General features: G+C 55.8%; 2 protein-coding genes across 4 annotated transcripts in view; one reads left to right on the forward strand and one right to left on the reverse strand.

Annotated features, from left to right (window-relative positions):
* Positions 1–40: 40 nt before the first annotated feature.
* On the reverse strand, positions 41–4,563 carry MST1 (macrophage stimulating 1). 2 transcript variants are annotated; one of them, XM_033071665.1, is made up of 18 exons: positions 4,428–4,563; positions 3,897–4,032; positions 3,650–3,762; positions 3,405–3,519; positions 3,059–3,195; positions 2,867–2,987; positions 2,656–2,774; positions 2,396–2,561; positions 2,171–2,301; positions 1,985–2,087; positions 1,747–1,883; positions 1,589–1,624; positions 1,401–1,512; positions 1,252–1,329; positions 1,040–1,186; positions 852–958; positions 331–470; positions 41–251 (listed from the first exon to the last, which is right to left on the reverse strand). In XM_033071665.1, exons 1-18 carry the CDS (start codon positions 4,477–4,479, stop codon positions 90–92), a joined length of 2,112 nt encoding a protein of 703 aa, XP_032927556.1. In that variant the 5' UTR covers positions 4,480–4,563; the 3' UTR covers positions 41–89. The 2 variants fall into 2 exon arrangements, with proteins under 2 accessions (XP_032927556.1, XP_032927555.1); XM_033071664.1 differs by having other exon boundaries at positions 41–470; positions 2,396–2,558.
* Positions 4,564–5,136: 573 nt separating this feature from the next.
* Positions 5,137–15,578, forward strand: part of DAG1 (dystroglycan 1) — a 50,755-nt gene continuing 40,313 nt past the window's right edge. The window contains exon 1 of one of the 2 annotated variants that reach the window (XM_033071684.2): positions 5,137–5,155. The gene's annotated coding sequence lies outside the window, so the exon portion shown is untranslated. Of the gene's footprint in view, positions 5,156–5,648; positions 5,669–15,578 lie in introns of those variants that run through there. The other variant, XM_033071683.2, reaches the window with a different exon arrangement.

Raw genomic sequence — 15,578 nt, forward strand, 5'->3', positions numbered from 1 at the left:
GACATGAGACCCTGTGCAGTGCTGACCCCTGCGGCCAAGGTTGTGCCTTTATTGTACAGTGGCAGCTGTGCCAGGCTAGCAATGCCAGCTCAACCCATCTTCATCACCTTGTAGATCCAGTCGACATAGAGGGAAACACGGATGAAGAGGGCGGGCTGGTCAGTGCGGGCACAGACACGGGAGGGGGTGATCACCCCCTCCAGCACCCAGCAGTCAGCGGTGAGGCAAGCCAGTGGTCCACCATAATCGCCCTGTGGCATGAACAGAGCGGTGTCACCCTGCTGGCAGCACCTGCTGCCTCCCTGGGGTGGGTGTCCCCACCCAGCTCACCTCACAGGCACCCACGCCAGCACGCAGCGGGGAGGTGCACAGCTCGCTCTCCTTGAGGCGCCCACGCAGCGCCTTGTTGCACTCACTGTGGGCCAGCACTGGCAGCCGTGCCACATTCAGCACGCTGCCATCAGCTGTGCCTGCAGGCAGAGAGCATGCAGCAGAGGGCATGGGATGCAGCATCAGGTGTGCAGGGATACAGGGGAATGGCAGGGACAGGAGGGTGTCATGGCAGGGAGATGTTGTGGAAGAGGGATGCCACGAACAAGGTGATACCAGGGGCAAGGGATGCTGTAGGCAGGGGGATGGAATGGGCATGAAAATACCATGGAAGGGAGATGCTGTGAGCAGGGGTGTGCCAGGGACCTGGGGGTTGCTGCAGGCAGGGAATACTTCAAGCAAGGAATGCTGTGGGAGGGAGATGCCATGGAAATGGGGATCCTATGGGCAAAGGGGATGGAATGGGATTGGGGCGGAATTGAATAGGGAATCCCCCAGCAGGGGCTGCCCATGGCAGGTACCTCTGGTTTCCCCCCAGCCAGCGATCTCACAGATGGTGCCCTCAGGCACAACATAGCGCTCAGGGGGCAGGCAGATCAGGGCCACACGCTTGGTCAGAGCAGCTGGCCTGTAGCAAGGGGGGCAGTGGGACACAGTGCAAGCCTGGTCAGCAGTGGACCATGGCAGAGGCCAAGGCATGGCCACTCACCTTGCCAGCTTCAGTATCACCAGCTGGGACTCAGAGGGGCCACAGACAATCCGGACGATGGGGATGGTCTGTTGGTGAGGGTCCCCAGGGCCAGGGTCCTTGAAGAGTGTCCCCAGCTGCACCTCATAGCCCGTCAGGTCAGCATCACTGTGGAATAGGGTCATGAGGGCACAGGGGGGTGCCACCACCCCACTCCCCAGCCCCAACCTTACCAGGAGGAGAAGCACTGGCGTGTGCTGATCACCCACTGCTCCTTCACCAGGGATCCCCCACAGAAGTGCACACCAGCCCTGTGGGGACAGGGAGTGAGCTCTGGGGGGGGCACTGAGTACACGGCAGTGCATGTGGGACACCCACTCACCGGTTGCGGATGCTGACAGTCCAGGGCGAGTTGCCAGGCTGGCCACCAACAATGCGCCCCTTCTGCTGCAACCTCTCGTCCCGCTGGCCACACTGCTCAAATGTCACCACGTCTGTGGGCAGGGTGGGCATCAGCTGGGGCTGTACTACCCACTCCAGGGTGCCCACCCAGGACCCATGGGCCCCCACCTGCATTCTCCATGATGGAGGGCACTGTGCTGCCAGCTGCAGAGAGAAAACAAGAGGGTGGCACTGGCACAGGATCCAGCCACCCTGAGGGGACCAAAAGGACCCCGTGTGTGGCCAGGGTCCCCTCTAGCTCTGCAGGGATGTGGGTAGGGGCTCACAGCAAGGCTTGATGGCACAATAGTCAAAGGGGGTACGGGGGTCCATGGTGTAGCACCAGGGGCCATGGCTGTCGTTATCAGGGTTGCGGCAGTAGTTCTCCTCCAGGTGTTCCTCAGGGTGGGTGGCAGGTGAGATCCTGCCAGGAGGCAGTCACCATCACTGTCACCATCCCCATCCTCATCTCCATCCCCACCACAACCCCATCCCTGTACCCACCACCACCCCTCACACACTCACTGGGGCACGTGGGGTGTCTGGGCAGACCAGGGCTGGCAGGTGATTCCCTTGCGTGTCTTGCTGACATGGCCATAGTAGTGCTTGCCGTGGCCCTGGTAGCACTCTGAGGACAGGCAGGGAGGGCTGGCACCCCTCACAGGGGCACTGGGTGGGGGCACCCAGGGACGGGTGCCTGGGGTGGCTCACCTTGGGCATCCTGCTCATCAGGGCAGCGGCGGATGTGGAAGCAGAAGGCGATGCGGACAGTGGGGCGGGAAGTGAAGCACCACGGTGCCTCTGATCCATCAGGGTTGCGGCAGTAGTTCTCCTGCAGGTCCCTGGAGGAGGGGCCGCATGGTTGTCCCCCCTCAATCCCACACTCATGGGTGCTGCCCATCACCACCCTCCTGGGGTGCACAGCCATGCCCTTACTTGCACGGGTACTTCTCGGGCACGAAGTGGTGCTTATGGGGCACCTGGGAGTCCCAGCGCTGGCAGGGGATCCCTGACACGGTAACATTCATACGGCCACGGTAGCCTTCACCCTTGCCCCTGAAGCAGCCAGTGGTGACGTTGACAGGTCGTGGCCGTTTTTCTGCTTGTGTGGCCAGAGAGAGGGGCAGAGTAGCAGGGTCAGGAGTGGCACCCAGGACCCTCAGGCCCAGCTGTGCATGATGCTGGTGGGGACTTACTGCAGACACGGATGCGGCAGTATTCGCGCTCCCGCCCGGGGTCAGTGGTGTAGCACCAGGGCCGCTCGGAGCTGTCAGGGTTGCGGCAGTAGTTGTCATCTAGCCCCTTGTCAGGGTACCTGGGCCAGAGACAGGGAGCAGCAGTTGAGGTGGCACCATCACCCCAGCACCTGGCACTCAACCAGGGCCCTGCACTGCTGGGGGCTAGTACTTGTTGGGGTGGTAGGGGTGCTTATGAGGGTGCTGCAGGTCCCAGCGCTGGCACTCTGTCCCCGACTCAGTGTGGTCCACGGTGCCACGGTAGTCCTCCCCATTGCAGGTCATGCAGACAGCTGCCAACAACTGCATGGCTCAGTGTGGGGGAAACATACAGCACAGGGTGACCCTGGGATGTGGCACTCACCATCCTCACACTTCTTTATGCCGCAGCTCTGGTGCCGGACATTGGGATCAACGGTGTAACACCACGGGCCCCGCTTGTCCCGGTCAGGGTTTCGGCAGTAATTCTCCTCCAGCCCATTGCGGGGGGATGGCAGAAACCTGCTGGCAGCAGAGTGGGTAGGAGAGCTGCCAGGAATCTTTTGCCCTGTAGTGGGCACAGCCAGGATGATGCACGACACCTGTCAGTGCCATTGCCCCCAAGCTGTCCCCATTGCTCCTGTGCTATCCCACACTGCTCCCACCCCATTCCCCATTGCCCCATGCTGCCCAGGGTAGGTGCCACGGAACAGCCAGGGATATGGGGGCACCTGTGGTCATGTGGTGTCGTGGCTTGCCAATGCTGGCAGCGCAGCCCCTTCTCTGTTGTGGCCCGTGTGCCGCGGTAGCTGGAGCCATCGCCCATGATGCAGTCCTGCAGGTAGTCTGAGCAGAGCCAAGCACACCTTCAGAGCCCCAGGACCAGGTCAGGGCACATGGGCAATGAGGAGTCCTGTGCCAGGTGGCCCGTGCCCAGTCTGTGGTGTCCCCATACCCACCCATGGCACCAGCTCACCTTTCTTCTGGTACAGGTCATAGCGGATGTTTTTCTGCAGCTGGATACGGGGTGAGTTCTGGGTCCAGGGCAGCAGCTGGCACAACTGGCTCTGCTGGTCATAGTGGAAAGCCCTGGGAGGCACAGAGGAAGTCTGGCACAGCACCATGGGAGGCCAGGGCCACGTGAGCACCCAGTATCCAAGTGCAGAATGACCAGTGGCCCCTGCGGTCCCACCTGCCCCACAGTGGCACTGCGTCCTGCTCACCGGCAAGCCAGGCTGGTGGCACAGCGCTGGGCACACTGCTCCGCAGTGCCCTGCTCCGGCAGCGGTGGGTCCGCGGACACCGCCAGCAGCTCGGTGGCTCGCAGGCGCTGGAAGTCATTGAGGGGTGAGCGGTGGCCTAGAGAGTGTAGGAGGAGCTCAGCGTACCCATCGGGCATAGCATGAGCACTGGGGCCCTGTAGAGTGTCAGATCCCTGCCCCATGGAGCAGGATATCCCTGTTCCACAGGGCATGGGATCCGTGTCCCATGGAGGTGGGGAACTCTGTCCTACGGAGCATGAGATCTATATAACACGGAGCAGGGGATCCCTGTCCTATGTCCTGATCCATGTGCCGTGGAGCAAGAGGGTCCCTGCCCTTTATCAGCCGCTGCAGTTCCCTGCTTCCGGCTGCCCCCCTCCGCCGTGGGACAGGGCATGGCCTGCAGCCTCCTGGCCCGGCCGCCGGCCCTGCTTTGGGCCCCGCACTGCCTCACACCCTCCAGCCCCACGGAGACCCAGCCTGGGGCCCTACCTGAGCCCAGAGCTGTGGCCAGGGCGAGCAGGACCCCCAGCACGGGCTGCATGGCGGCGGCCCCGCGTCCCCGGGCCGCTGGAGCTCCGGGACAGCCCCGAACAAATATTTGCGGTCGGGCGCGGGGCCAGGCAGGGCTGGGGTCACCCCGCGGCGGGCACGCGTGGGAAGGGGCGGGGGCGGGGCCAGGGCCGGGCCGGGGGCGGGGCGTAGGCGGCGGGGCGGGGCCAGACGGGCCCGGGGTCACCCCGGGGCGGGCACGTGTGGGACGGGGAGGAGCCTGAGCGGCGGGGCGGGTTCTGGCGGGGCCGAGGTCACCCCGCGGCGGACACGAGAGGGGCGTGGGTGGGGCCTGCGCACAGGGGACGGGCCTGCAGCAGCGGGGACGGGTCCTGCGCCAGTGAGGCGGGGTCCGTAGGCGGGGCAGGGACGGGGCTATGCGGCGGGCCCCACGGGAGTGGGCGGGGCTCTAGGGCGGGGCTCTAGGGCGGGGGCGTGGCCGCACGGGGCGGGTTGGCGGGGCGGGGCGAGGGAGGGCGTGGCCAGCGCTGTCGCCAGGCGCCGATTGGCTGCGGTATGCTCGTGCCGCCGGTTGCCAGGCGCCGCGCGCGCGCGCGAGCCCCGCCCCCGGGTACGTGCCCGCGCGGAGTCGCGCTCGCGCCGCGCCGCCCGCTCGGTGCGTCGGGGCCGCGGAGCCGGCGGGAGCGGGGCCGGGCCCGGCGTGCACGGTGAGAGCGGGGACGGGGGAACCGCGACCGGCCGGAGCGCGGCTGCGGTGGCACCTGCCGGGCCGCCCTGCCCTTGGCGACGGGGAGCGCGGCTGGCGGCGCGGCGGCGCGGCCTGGGCAGAGGCGCGGCGGGCCCGGGCCTGGCGGAGAGCGGGCGGCGGGGTGGCTTTCCCGGCGCGGCGCCGCCTCAGCCCGGCGCGGCCTGCGGGGCCGGCCCGCTGCCGCCTTCCCGCCGGGCCGCGCTCCCTCTGCGCCGCTTTCCCGCCGCCGCCCTCGGCCCTGGGTGGGCGCCGCGCCCGAGAGTGCTCGGCGGGGCCGGGCGGGAGGCGGAGCGGGCCCGGGGCTTCAAGCGGCTGGGCCGGCCCGGGCTGTACCGGGTGAGCCTCGGGGCTTCGCGGGGAGCGGCCCAGATGCTGTCGGTGGCGGCAGCCGGCTCTGGTTGTGACACAACCCGTGTGGGCGAACCAGGCTCTCCCCGCTCACCGGGACCGGCCCGGCGCCGTGGGAGCGCAGGTGGGTGTGCAGGTAGCTGGCGGGGTGTTCCTCAGGGACAGGTGGCTGTCCCAGGCAGGGTGGCCGGGCAGCCCCTCGGCTCTTCCCCTGTGGGGCTCCGTGGGCCCCGCCACTTTCCAGGGCTGACCTTGGCTCCGGGCACTGGGAGCGTGACTAACAGCAGAGGCTGTTCGGGGAGGGACAGACCTACAGCCAAACTTTATCTTCAGTCCCCAGTGCAGGTGACTAAAGGCAAGTGAGTGGTTCTGCCGCCCAAAAAGGTGTAAATGCCGGATATTCCTTGTGGCCTCCCTGGTTTCTTGGAAGCAACAGGCTGCAAAGTGGCTCACTCAAGTTTCTAGTGCCTAACAAATCAACAGGCCTGGATTTACTGAGTGCCACAAGTTTGAAGTTGGCAAAGGTGTGTTTTTGGACTGTAACTAGATACTGCTGCTCAGGGGGGAAGGTGTGGGCAGGGGGATGTGGGACGTGGCTGTAGCGTTCACAGCCACTCCCTGGTGGTATATCTCCCTTGGTCCTGGAGCTTTGGGCTCCTACGGTTGGGAAAAATGCCACTGGTGTTCACCTGTGCAAAATGAGACTTAAATATTTTTGTGAAAAAATCAAGAATTTGCCTATTTTCTCTTAGCCCTTCCAGGCAGGAGCTGCTTCCTACCACCTATTGCTGTTACATGGTGAACTACTAATGTTTCTTGCCTTGCATGTACTTACCAAAACTTGCTAACTTTCCCAATGGAATCCTGTCTTGTCCCACCTTTAGCTTTACAGATTCCTTTTCTCACTTTAGGAGTTTCTAATTCTTAGGTTTCTTCACACAATCTCTGCTGCTATACCGAGCATCCTAAACCACTTATTCATTCTTCCCGATGCTTGTCATTGCACTCTTCTATCCTAAATATAGGGTAGTATGCCAACAGAAGGAGCTTGAGAGCGAGCTGAAGTGCTGGGAACACCACTGTTTACTCAGAGGAGTAATCAGCAAAGCCTGGCTGATTTCAGGTCACACTGACTCCTTGTTGCAGGAGTTCAGGCTCACTTCTTTGGGAGCTGGCACAAGTTCTCCAATAACTGGGAGATGTTGCTGACAGCACCTGCTGGCTTAGACATACCCATTTCTTTAAGCATTGTGTAAATAGAGTAGTAAATTGTTCTTAATTGTTGGCATCAGACCTAGGGAATCAGTAAGAATTATGGGGCTGATAGCAGTGTTCTGCTCTCGCTGTGTACCAGTAAGTTTTGCACGTATGGGATTTGTTGACCCCAAGCACTTGTCTGCTTTTAGAAATGCTGGTACTCCTTGGTAATGTATCCACTCTGTTCTCCTCATCTCCCAGTGCCTGGAGTGCTGAGCTTGGCTGCTCTCAGAAGCAAAGGAGGATGTGTGACGGGTAGAGTGGGACCCTTTGCCAGCTTCAGCTGCGAAGCTCCTGGTCAGAGCTGGCCCACTGCTCCGGCTTGTCTTCCACGGGCGGCTGCTCTGAAGGAATTCTGGCCTGCCTCTCTTGCGCAGAGCCGTGCCCTGACAACGAGGGGATAGTGTCAGAGGGAGCCGTGCTGCATCCTGGCTGGTGTAAGTGTGCCACCAGACAGGCCTGAGAGGTGCTTTGGAGTTCTGCACTACAGACCAGTGGTCCTGCTGGGGACTGAGGGAGAACTGTGTGGTTGCAGCAGCTAGATCCTGTGGAGTTCTCATGCTTTAGTGCCTGCAGCACAGGTGTGTGGTACAGTGTGTTGTCAGCCTAGCAGGGAAGGTGTGATGGTTCTGCCCTGGCAGGAGTGGTGTTGCTCATCAGTAGGAATGGTATCTCCTTGCCTTTTTTCTGTTCCTTGGAGAGATAATGAGACAAATTGACCTGGGGAGATGGCAGGGTGTTGTGCCAGCCTGGAGAGGAACTCCAGATGATGGGTAAAGGTCTGCCTTGTTCTGTGCGTAACAGCTATCTGAAAACTTTTGTGGTGATGATTTTGGGTGGTTTGTGCCTTTATTCCTGTTAGCATAGTACTGAGGAGTTAAGTCTAGTGATGATTAATTTGAGTGAGAAAAATGCAAACGCTGAATTCTTCTTAGGCAAACAGGGGTCATGTAAATAAATGCCTCTGGCATTCTTTGTGATGCTTGCAGACTGTCTGCCAATTACTTCTGGTCTCTTGCTGAATCAGTGGGAGGCTGTTGCTCCTTGAGCTCTGAGTACTTTGGGGGTGATTTGGGTGAAATACAAATAAACACAGTTGGATTGACCTAGTGTATCTGAGCTCTTGGTATGCTGAAAATGTTTGTTCTTGGGATGTTTGTGCAGTCTGTAGAGCTCTGTACCTTAAACTCAATTTGCAGAGGACTGTGACCATGTTTAAGTTGTGAAAAATAAAATACCAACCTGAAGAACCTGTGCTTTTAGGGCTTGTTCTGTGAGATTGAATTTGAGCAAATTACTAAGGTGCTGTTGGATGGAAAGTTAATATATTAACCTGTGTGAACACTCTAGGTAGGTGCACATCCTACTCTCATGCCTTATTCTATCTGTGTATCTCCCTGTGCTTATCTGTTGACTGAAACTGTCTCTGGTTCAGCTTTTCTGGGATAAAATTTTAGCTTGCCAGTAAGAAAGATAGTTGTATATGTTTAAAGTTACCAGTATTTTTGTCATTGGATTTTTCATGAGCATCTGAATTGATGCAGCATTGTGTGAAGGAGACGTTCCAAATCCCCCAGCCAGGCAGGCCCTCTCCCTGTGCAATGCCTGAGCTGGTCACCTGGGGACCAGCAGAAAGTTCCCTGGCTCTTGTGCCTGGTTTGTGAGCTGTTCTGGGTGAGTGAGGAGGAGGAGGAGACATGGGGCAAGGTGAGCAGCATGGCTTTGATTGGGATTGGGTAGGCAGCAGGGGCCTCCTGTTTTCCTGAATGCCATGTCCTGCTCAAGGTCACGTCAGTGCTGGTTTTTTGGAGCCTTGAGGCACCCTAGGAGATTCCCTGGAATCCTATGGCAGCAGTACAGCCTTGCAGGATTCTTGCACATCTGGGGTCCTATCCCTGGACAACGTGGTGGGTCCCAAGAGCTGGAGGGGGCTGCAGGGCTTCCAAGTGCTCCCACATGTCCTTACTGTGGCCCTTGCATCAGTCTGTGGAGAGCTCACAAAGGCTCCCAAACCTCAGCACAAATAGTGTTCAGCTTTGTGTCCCCTGGCTGTGTCACTGTCAGGCCATTCCAGTGCTTGTCCTGGGGTGAGGTACCAGAGGGTGGTGTGGGAAGGCTGAGCCGGGTAAGCCTCACTGCTTTTGGAGCAGAGAGATCAGACCCCAGACATGCCATTGTGGTGCCTGCAGTCATCTTGCTCAGCTGACCTGTTGTGTCCCTGGGTTAACTTTCTGGAGTTTAGTAACCTGGAAGGAACTTGTAAATCTCTAACCAGGAGGAGTCTGTCGACAGCCCAGCACTGCAGGGGGAAAAGAAGTGAGGCCCAGCCTGGAGGAGGAGGTGGGCATGGTAGCTGTAGTGGGTTGGACCAGAGCAAATGGTTACCTCAGCCACCTACAAGGTTTGATGTTCTGAAAAGGGCCCTTCTCTTTGTCTGCTTTCAGCTGTGCCCTCTTGCCTCCTCCCAGGGGCCAGCTGTGGTGCTGAGCTAATGGATTCACCAGTAGATTCTGCTGTTTGGGCATAAAGTTGGTGTTTTTTTCAGCTTGACCCTTTATTCACTTTGCAAGGGAGGGGTGTTGGACCATCCTTGGAGACAGGAAACCATTGGATCAGCAGAGCTCTCCCTTTGTAATGGTCCTCTTGGCCATAACAGATACTTAGTTTTTCAGGGATGAGTTGTCCCCCCTGTTTTACTGTCCTGCAGGTATCCTGTAGGCCTGGAGAGTACAGTAATTTCACAACTATAAGGCGCACCCTTTTGACTAAAATTTTCCCTCGAACCCGGAAGTGCGCCTTATAGTCCGGTGCGCCTTATCTGATGGACAAAGCGGCGAAATTTGACAAACCGGAAGTGTGAGCTGTGAGCTGTGGGGGAAACCGGAAGTGCCACAGCAGCCGGCTGGGGGCGGGCCCAGAGGCCCGAGGCACCGCCCCTCTCCGGTCCAGGCAGTCCCGGGGCCCCACGGCTGCTGGGTGAATGTGGGCTAGGGGGGCCGCGGCACCCCCCTTCCCGGGTGGAAGCAGTCCCGGGAGCCCACGGCTGCCGGGTGAAGGTGGGCTAGGGGCCCCGCGGCACCCCCGCTCCTGGGTCCAGGCAGCCCCGGGGAGCCATGGCTGCCGGATGAAGGCGGGCTAGGGAGCCCGCGGCACCCCCGCTCCTGGGTCCAGGCAGTCCCGGGGGCCCACGGCTGCCGCGTGAATGCGGGCTAGGGGGCCGGCGGCACCCCCGCTCCTGGATCCAGGCAGTCCCAGGGGCCCGTGGCCGCCGGATCCAGGGTGGCTGCTGGGTCCAGGGTGGCCCGGTGGCTCGCGGCACCGCCCCTACTGGGTGGAGGCGGGCCCAGGGGCCAATGACTGCCGGGTTGAGGCGGGGCCTCAGCCAGCAACCGTGTGGGGTGAGCTGGGGGCGGAGCCTCGCTGCAAAAAAAAGTGCGCCTTATAGTCCGGTGCGCCTTGTCTGATCTACAAAGTTGCGAATTTTGCCGAATCCGGGGGGTGCGCCTTATAGTCCGGTGCACCTTATGGTCGTGAAATTACTGTAATTCTTGGTGGGATTCAAAGTACTGTCTGACATGCATGAGGCTTGGAGTCAGCAATAAAATTTGTCCCAGCCCCACTGTGTTCAGCTTTGTTTTTCTTTAGAAAACCAGGCTCGCAGCCTCATCTGACCTGTAAAAAATGTATCCGTGTGAAGGTTTCCACTAATGAGTTCTCTGCTCTTTGCTCGTGTTGTGGTCTCACCACAGTGCTTGTGCCGTCACTGCACCCCGAGTAAGGGTATGGTGTGTCTTTCCTGCTGTACTTTCTGAGAAGGGCTCGATTCATAGAGGGCTTGTGTGGGCAGCTTCAAAAATATTTTGTGTGCTGGTTTCTCTGACCATTCCAGCAAACTGGCTCAGAAGCCCCTTGCTGCAGTACTTGACGTGCAGATACTCCTCCTTAGGGACCTGACAGGCGGCATTCCTGCCCTCCCTCCTCTGGGGTGAAGAAGTGCTTACAGAGAGGTTTCAGTTTACTCTCACATAGTTACAGGTCACAGGAGTGCTGGATGTGTGTGCTGAATTCACACAGGTTTCTCTCTTTTTTTGAACTAGACTGTGCATTTTGACTTCAGAAAGCTTAATAGTCTGTGAAGTATGTTCCTTAAGGGTGGGGATTAGCATTTAGTAATTTTGATGAGTTTCCAGTAGCAGATACTGATCATTTATATCAGTCTCAAGGGCTAGGGATTGATTTTTGGATGAGTTTGAGTGATAGTTTGAACCAGCAGTTTTCCACTGAAGTGTTGAATCATGACAGGTGATGTGAAAGCCTTGTGCCACTGTCACAACCTCAGATTGCAATGTGGGGACTGTGCTGCTGGTCCTGATTGCCTCTTCCCTCTTGACCCCAGATGGATTCTCCCAGGCTCTTTGGGAAGCCCATCTCTTTCCAGAACTTCCAGGATTTCCTTGTGTGTGTGGCTTCTTTGGGACTTTTCAATTTCAGTGGAGAGGGACTAAGATCCTTGTCTGTAGTGCTCTGTTATCTAGCAGTCTAGGATGTTGTACAGATTCCACTTTAATCGGGATGGAAATAGTTGCGAGTTTTTCCAGTGTGGCTTTTGTGCCTCTCCCATAAACTTTTTTTCTAAAGCAGCTCTTCAGTATTGGTCTCTAGCTGGGAGTTCTCTCTACAGCAATAAGTTTCATCTGGTCTTCTAAGTATTGCTAAAATGTAAGGTCTGACCTTTGTGTTGTGGCACTTGGGATTCCTGCAAGAAGGTTTTACACAGGTGTGGGCTTCTAGGTGGAGACTGAGAGGCATATTTGAGGCTGTAGTGATTCACTGTTCATGTCCTTTAGGCTTTCTGCTTAGGTCTTGACCTCTGTGGAGTGTAAGCTCTCTCTGCCACAGGAGCCCATTCCTGCCTGACAGACCATGCATGGTGTTTCCCCACCCCAAAGGAAATATTTCTAGTGGAATTTTTATGATAGTGCCTGGGGGCCTACATTAAGGGGATAAAAGGTGGTTATTCTAAAACCTTCTCAGAATTCAACTTCATAGGATCCTACCAGGAAACTACACAGAATCAGTGTAGCTGTGTCTCTTTTTCTCTAAAAATCAGACTTTTGCCTCTACAGATACAGGTAAAGGCTGGTGGGAGACAAGGGTGGGACTATGCCAATTCCAAGGGATAATCTTCTTCTAGTATTTTTCCTAAAAGTCAGTACCTCCTTTGCCTATAGTCTCCTGAAATTCCTTGACATCTTTCCTTTCTCCTACCATAGCAAAAGCTTTAAGACATGTGGGAAAGTATAATCGCAGCGGTACTGGCATCAACTGAACTTAATGGGCACAAACAACTAATATAATTGATTTGTTTCATTAATTCTCACATTGAGTTCATTGAAAGCTTCTGCAGTGTGGTGTTTGTGCACAGAATAGCTGTTGTATGGAATATGTAAGAGGTCCTGCAAGTTCTGCAGCATGCTCACAATGCAGATCTGCCCATCCTGCGAGGGACAGAGCATCAGGAATTGGGCTGTCAGCCTTATTTTAATGAGTGTCCGGGTCAGATCAGATGTTTTTTAGGCTGGGCATTAATGTTTGTGTTGATGGCAGGAATACTGAGTGATTGGACTGACACTGTCATGTAATCTTGGATGAAGGTCTGTATATGTTTCCACGGTATTAGTTCACCTCTCCAGGGTGAGCTGTGTGGCCAAAATGTGAAACTTTGTGTTCTGTACTTAAGAAATTTTGTGCTTCCAGTGGTGTTTATAAAGCCAGTGCTTTGTGTTTGTCTGTGTGCTTTGTGCTGGTAGCTCTTTAAAGAAAGAGTTATCACATCTTAGAATAAGATTTTGTTTGAATAGCAGGGGTCAGCCTCTAGGGAGGTAAGAAATTTGATCTGAGAATGACAATTGCTGAGATAAATCTGAGACAAATCTTCAGAAATGTCCAGAGAAAACTAAAGCAACTTGTGACAGTACTGTATGCAAAGCCTATGAACCTTTGGAACTAAACTGTAAGAAAAGTGTAGGAATAGGGCTTTACAGCCTCATGAAAACTTTGTAGTCAAAGCTAACATGAAAAAGGGCTTCGCTTGCTACTGGCAATGATGTAAAATTGTATATTGAGGAATTAAAGCTTTGAGAAAGCAGTAGTGCTCCCCTGTGCAGTAATGGTGATAAGCCAGGATAAAAGTTGTGTGCAATTCTGTGTGCTGAAAGTGGCAGAGGGAAGCACTCCGTGATTTCCATGGCTAATTTGGGCGTGAGAAGGTTTGCTTAAAGCCTCAGTCAGAGGTGGATGAGCTCCTGCACTCTGGAAGCACTATCCCAGCCTGTGATGAGGTTCAGTCACCACCCTCCCCTCAAACCAGTGTCTCAGGACCGGTACCATTGCACTGCACACCCATTATTCCTGAAAACTGGGATGCTGACCCTCCTCTCCATTCTGTGCTGCTCCACCAAAGGTCCTCCAGTCTTTTAGTCACTGGGTCAGGTGTGAGTGGTGCAAGTGCTGCTGGCCTCCACCTCCTGCTTTCCCTGCTGAAGCTGGGTCCTGCCTGAACGGGTAGGGCCATGCATCTCTCGCCGGTGCCTTGGTGGCTGGACGTGGCTGTGTGAGCTCAGCCTGGTCTGGCAGTCAGCTGTGCCTGGCCCAGGGGTATCCCAGGGGAGAGGGGTCGTGGTACTGTCCTGCTGTCACAGGAAGAAGCTGTTTCCTGCAGACCTCTGCACTGCATCCTGGTGCTGTGCACTTTGCTCCAGCATGACCACTCAGCAGCCTCCAGCCTTTTTCTCTTCCCTGAATGGCAGGCTCCTAAAGCCTCCCCTGGAGGTGCATAACTTTGTATAGGGAACTTAATCCTGCTGACTCCAGGTAAGCCTCTTTGCACTTTTTATGGATTTCTTACAGTCTGTTCACATGCTGGTTCAAAACCTTTGCCTTGATATGATGCTTCAGGAGGTCCTTTGAGGCAGCTTCTCCCCTGCACCACAAAGAAAGGCAGAGAACAGAGGAGGCAGTGAGATTTAGGGTCTGATTTTTTATGAAGTTAAGATGAAGACAAGATACTGCATATAGGGGCAGTTCTGAAGATACACCTTGGCCACACATACCTGTGTTTTGTGATGAGTTGGTCAGTTCACATCCTGCTGGGAAAGCAATCCACCACCAGCCTGAGGGAGATCATGGAGAGCAAGGCTGGGTGCAGAGCTCTGCCCTGGGAGTGTCTTCTGGACTGATGTGTGGCTTGGTCGCTCCAGCTGGGAGCCCAGGAAAGATTGCTCCACATGCTGAAGCCCTCGTTTCTGGTCATATATGGGAATTAAGGCTGGCTAAGCTCACTCCCTAGGCAAGTGTTTAGGGGTGAGATTCTTCTTTAAGCAGTGACTAAGACGATGATTATTAGTGAATTCTGCACAGCTGACTCTGAGCCCTGTTTGGGACCATAGTAGTAGGCTGTGCCAACTGGAAAAGGTCAGCTAAAGCTTGGAGCTGCCTGGGCACACTGCGAGGTGTCTGCTTTGGAGCAAGGAAGAGCCACTCTCAGCTTCAGCAGAAGCAGATGGCTCAGCTCTGCAGCCTGAGCTTACCCAGGAGCAGGCACCTTTCATTTCCCAGTATCAATGTCAGTTCAAGGCAGGCACTGGCATGTACAGAAGCTTGAAAGCACACGGGTCTGCATCTCAAAAGAGCCTTTCTGCTTCTGTCTGGGAGTGGAGGAAGAGTCTTGATGGGAAACTTGGTAATGTAAATTTACTTGTAAGGAGCTTGAGGATGAGCTGAAGTGGCCAGTGTCCTCCTGCTTGGGCTTTGTGGCAGCAGCCATCTGAGCTGATTTGCAAAGCACTTTCAAAGGCAAATAGTTGTTTGCCTATTTATCTCCTCTCCTCAGTGGAGAGAAATTACCTGTGTCAGCAGAGCTGGGAAGTTTTTTTATTTCAGGCTTGATGGGGAGGAGTATATATTTGAACTCTTCTAAGTGTAGCTGGTTGAAGATCCTTCTGGAGCAGAAACAGCAAAACATTGCAGTGCCCCATCTGGGTGGTGATCCTGAACAGAAGCACAGCCCTTTGGGGAGAAGGCTGTTACATCAGGAGCTGATAACTGGCAAGCATAAATGCTTCAGGATTTTATCTTCAGCTGGTCTCTTGGACTCAACAGGTTACCACCGCAGAGGCTGTTGGTGTAGGAAGAGAGGTCTTGCAGTGGTGTGTCATTCCATTTGTGGTTGGCAGGCTTTAGAACAGTCCCTCACTTAGAAAAGTCACATGAGAAAAGCATTTAATGTATTTTTAGATGTCTTTTAAAGTGGCTCAGTGGCTGAAAAGAAACCTGCATCAGGTCACTCGCCTGCTTTGCTGCAGTTTGCCCAGGAGTGCTCGAGCAGACTATTAATGTGGAATAGATCCAGTCGGAGCCTTCTGCTGTAAGGGAATTGCTCTGCCTGCTACCAGGATGCAGCTGGCTGTGGGAGGTGACCGTAGCTCTCCGTGTGTGCTGCTTGGATGCTGGTTAGGACAATAGTGGGAAATGAATGGGAGATGTCCAGCTGAACCCACTTTAATTTCTCTTTATCTTTGGAATTGTCTGGGTTTTCCTTGGTGTATTTGTGCAGTGCTCTTGCCCGGCACAGTTTGTTGCAGGATTCAGACTTGGTATGCTTAGCTTCTCGGTTTGAGCAGGTGCTGCTGGCAGAGAAAGTCCTGCCTTTCTTTTGTGCTGGTGAAAAGAAAAAGGGAAATGGTCCTGCAGACCCCAGATCCAGCCCAGGAACTGAG

This window comes from Catharus ustulatus, chromosome 13 (assembly GCF_009819885.2).
Source record: "Catharus ustulatus isolate bCatUst1 chromosome 13, bCatUst1.pri.v2, whole genome shotgun sequence".
Taxonomy (NCBI): domain Eukaryota; kingdom Metazoa; phylum Chordata; class Aves; order Passeriformes; family Turdidae; genus Catharus; species Catharus ustulatus.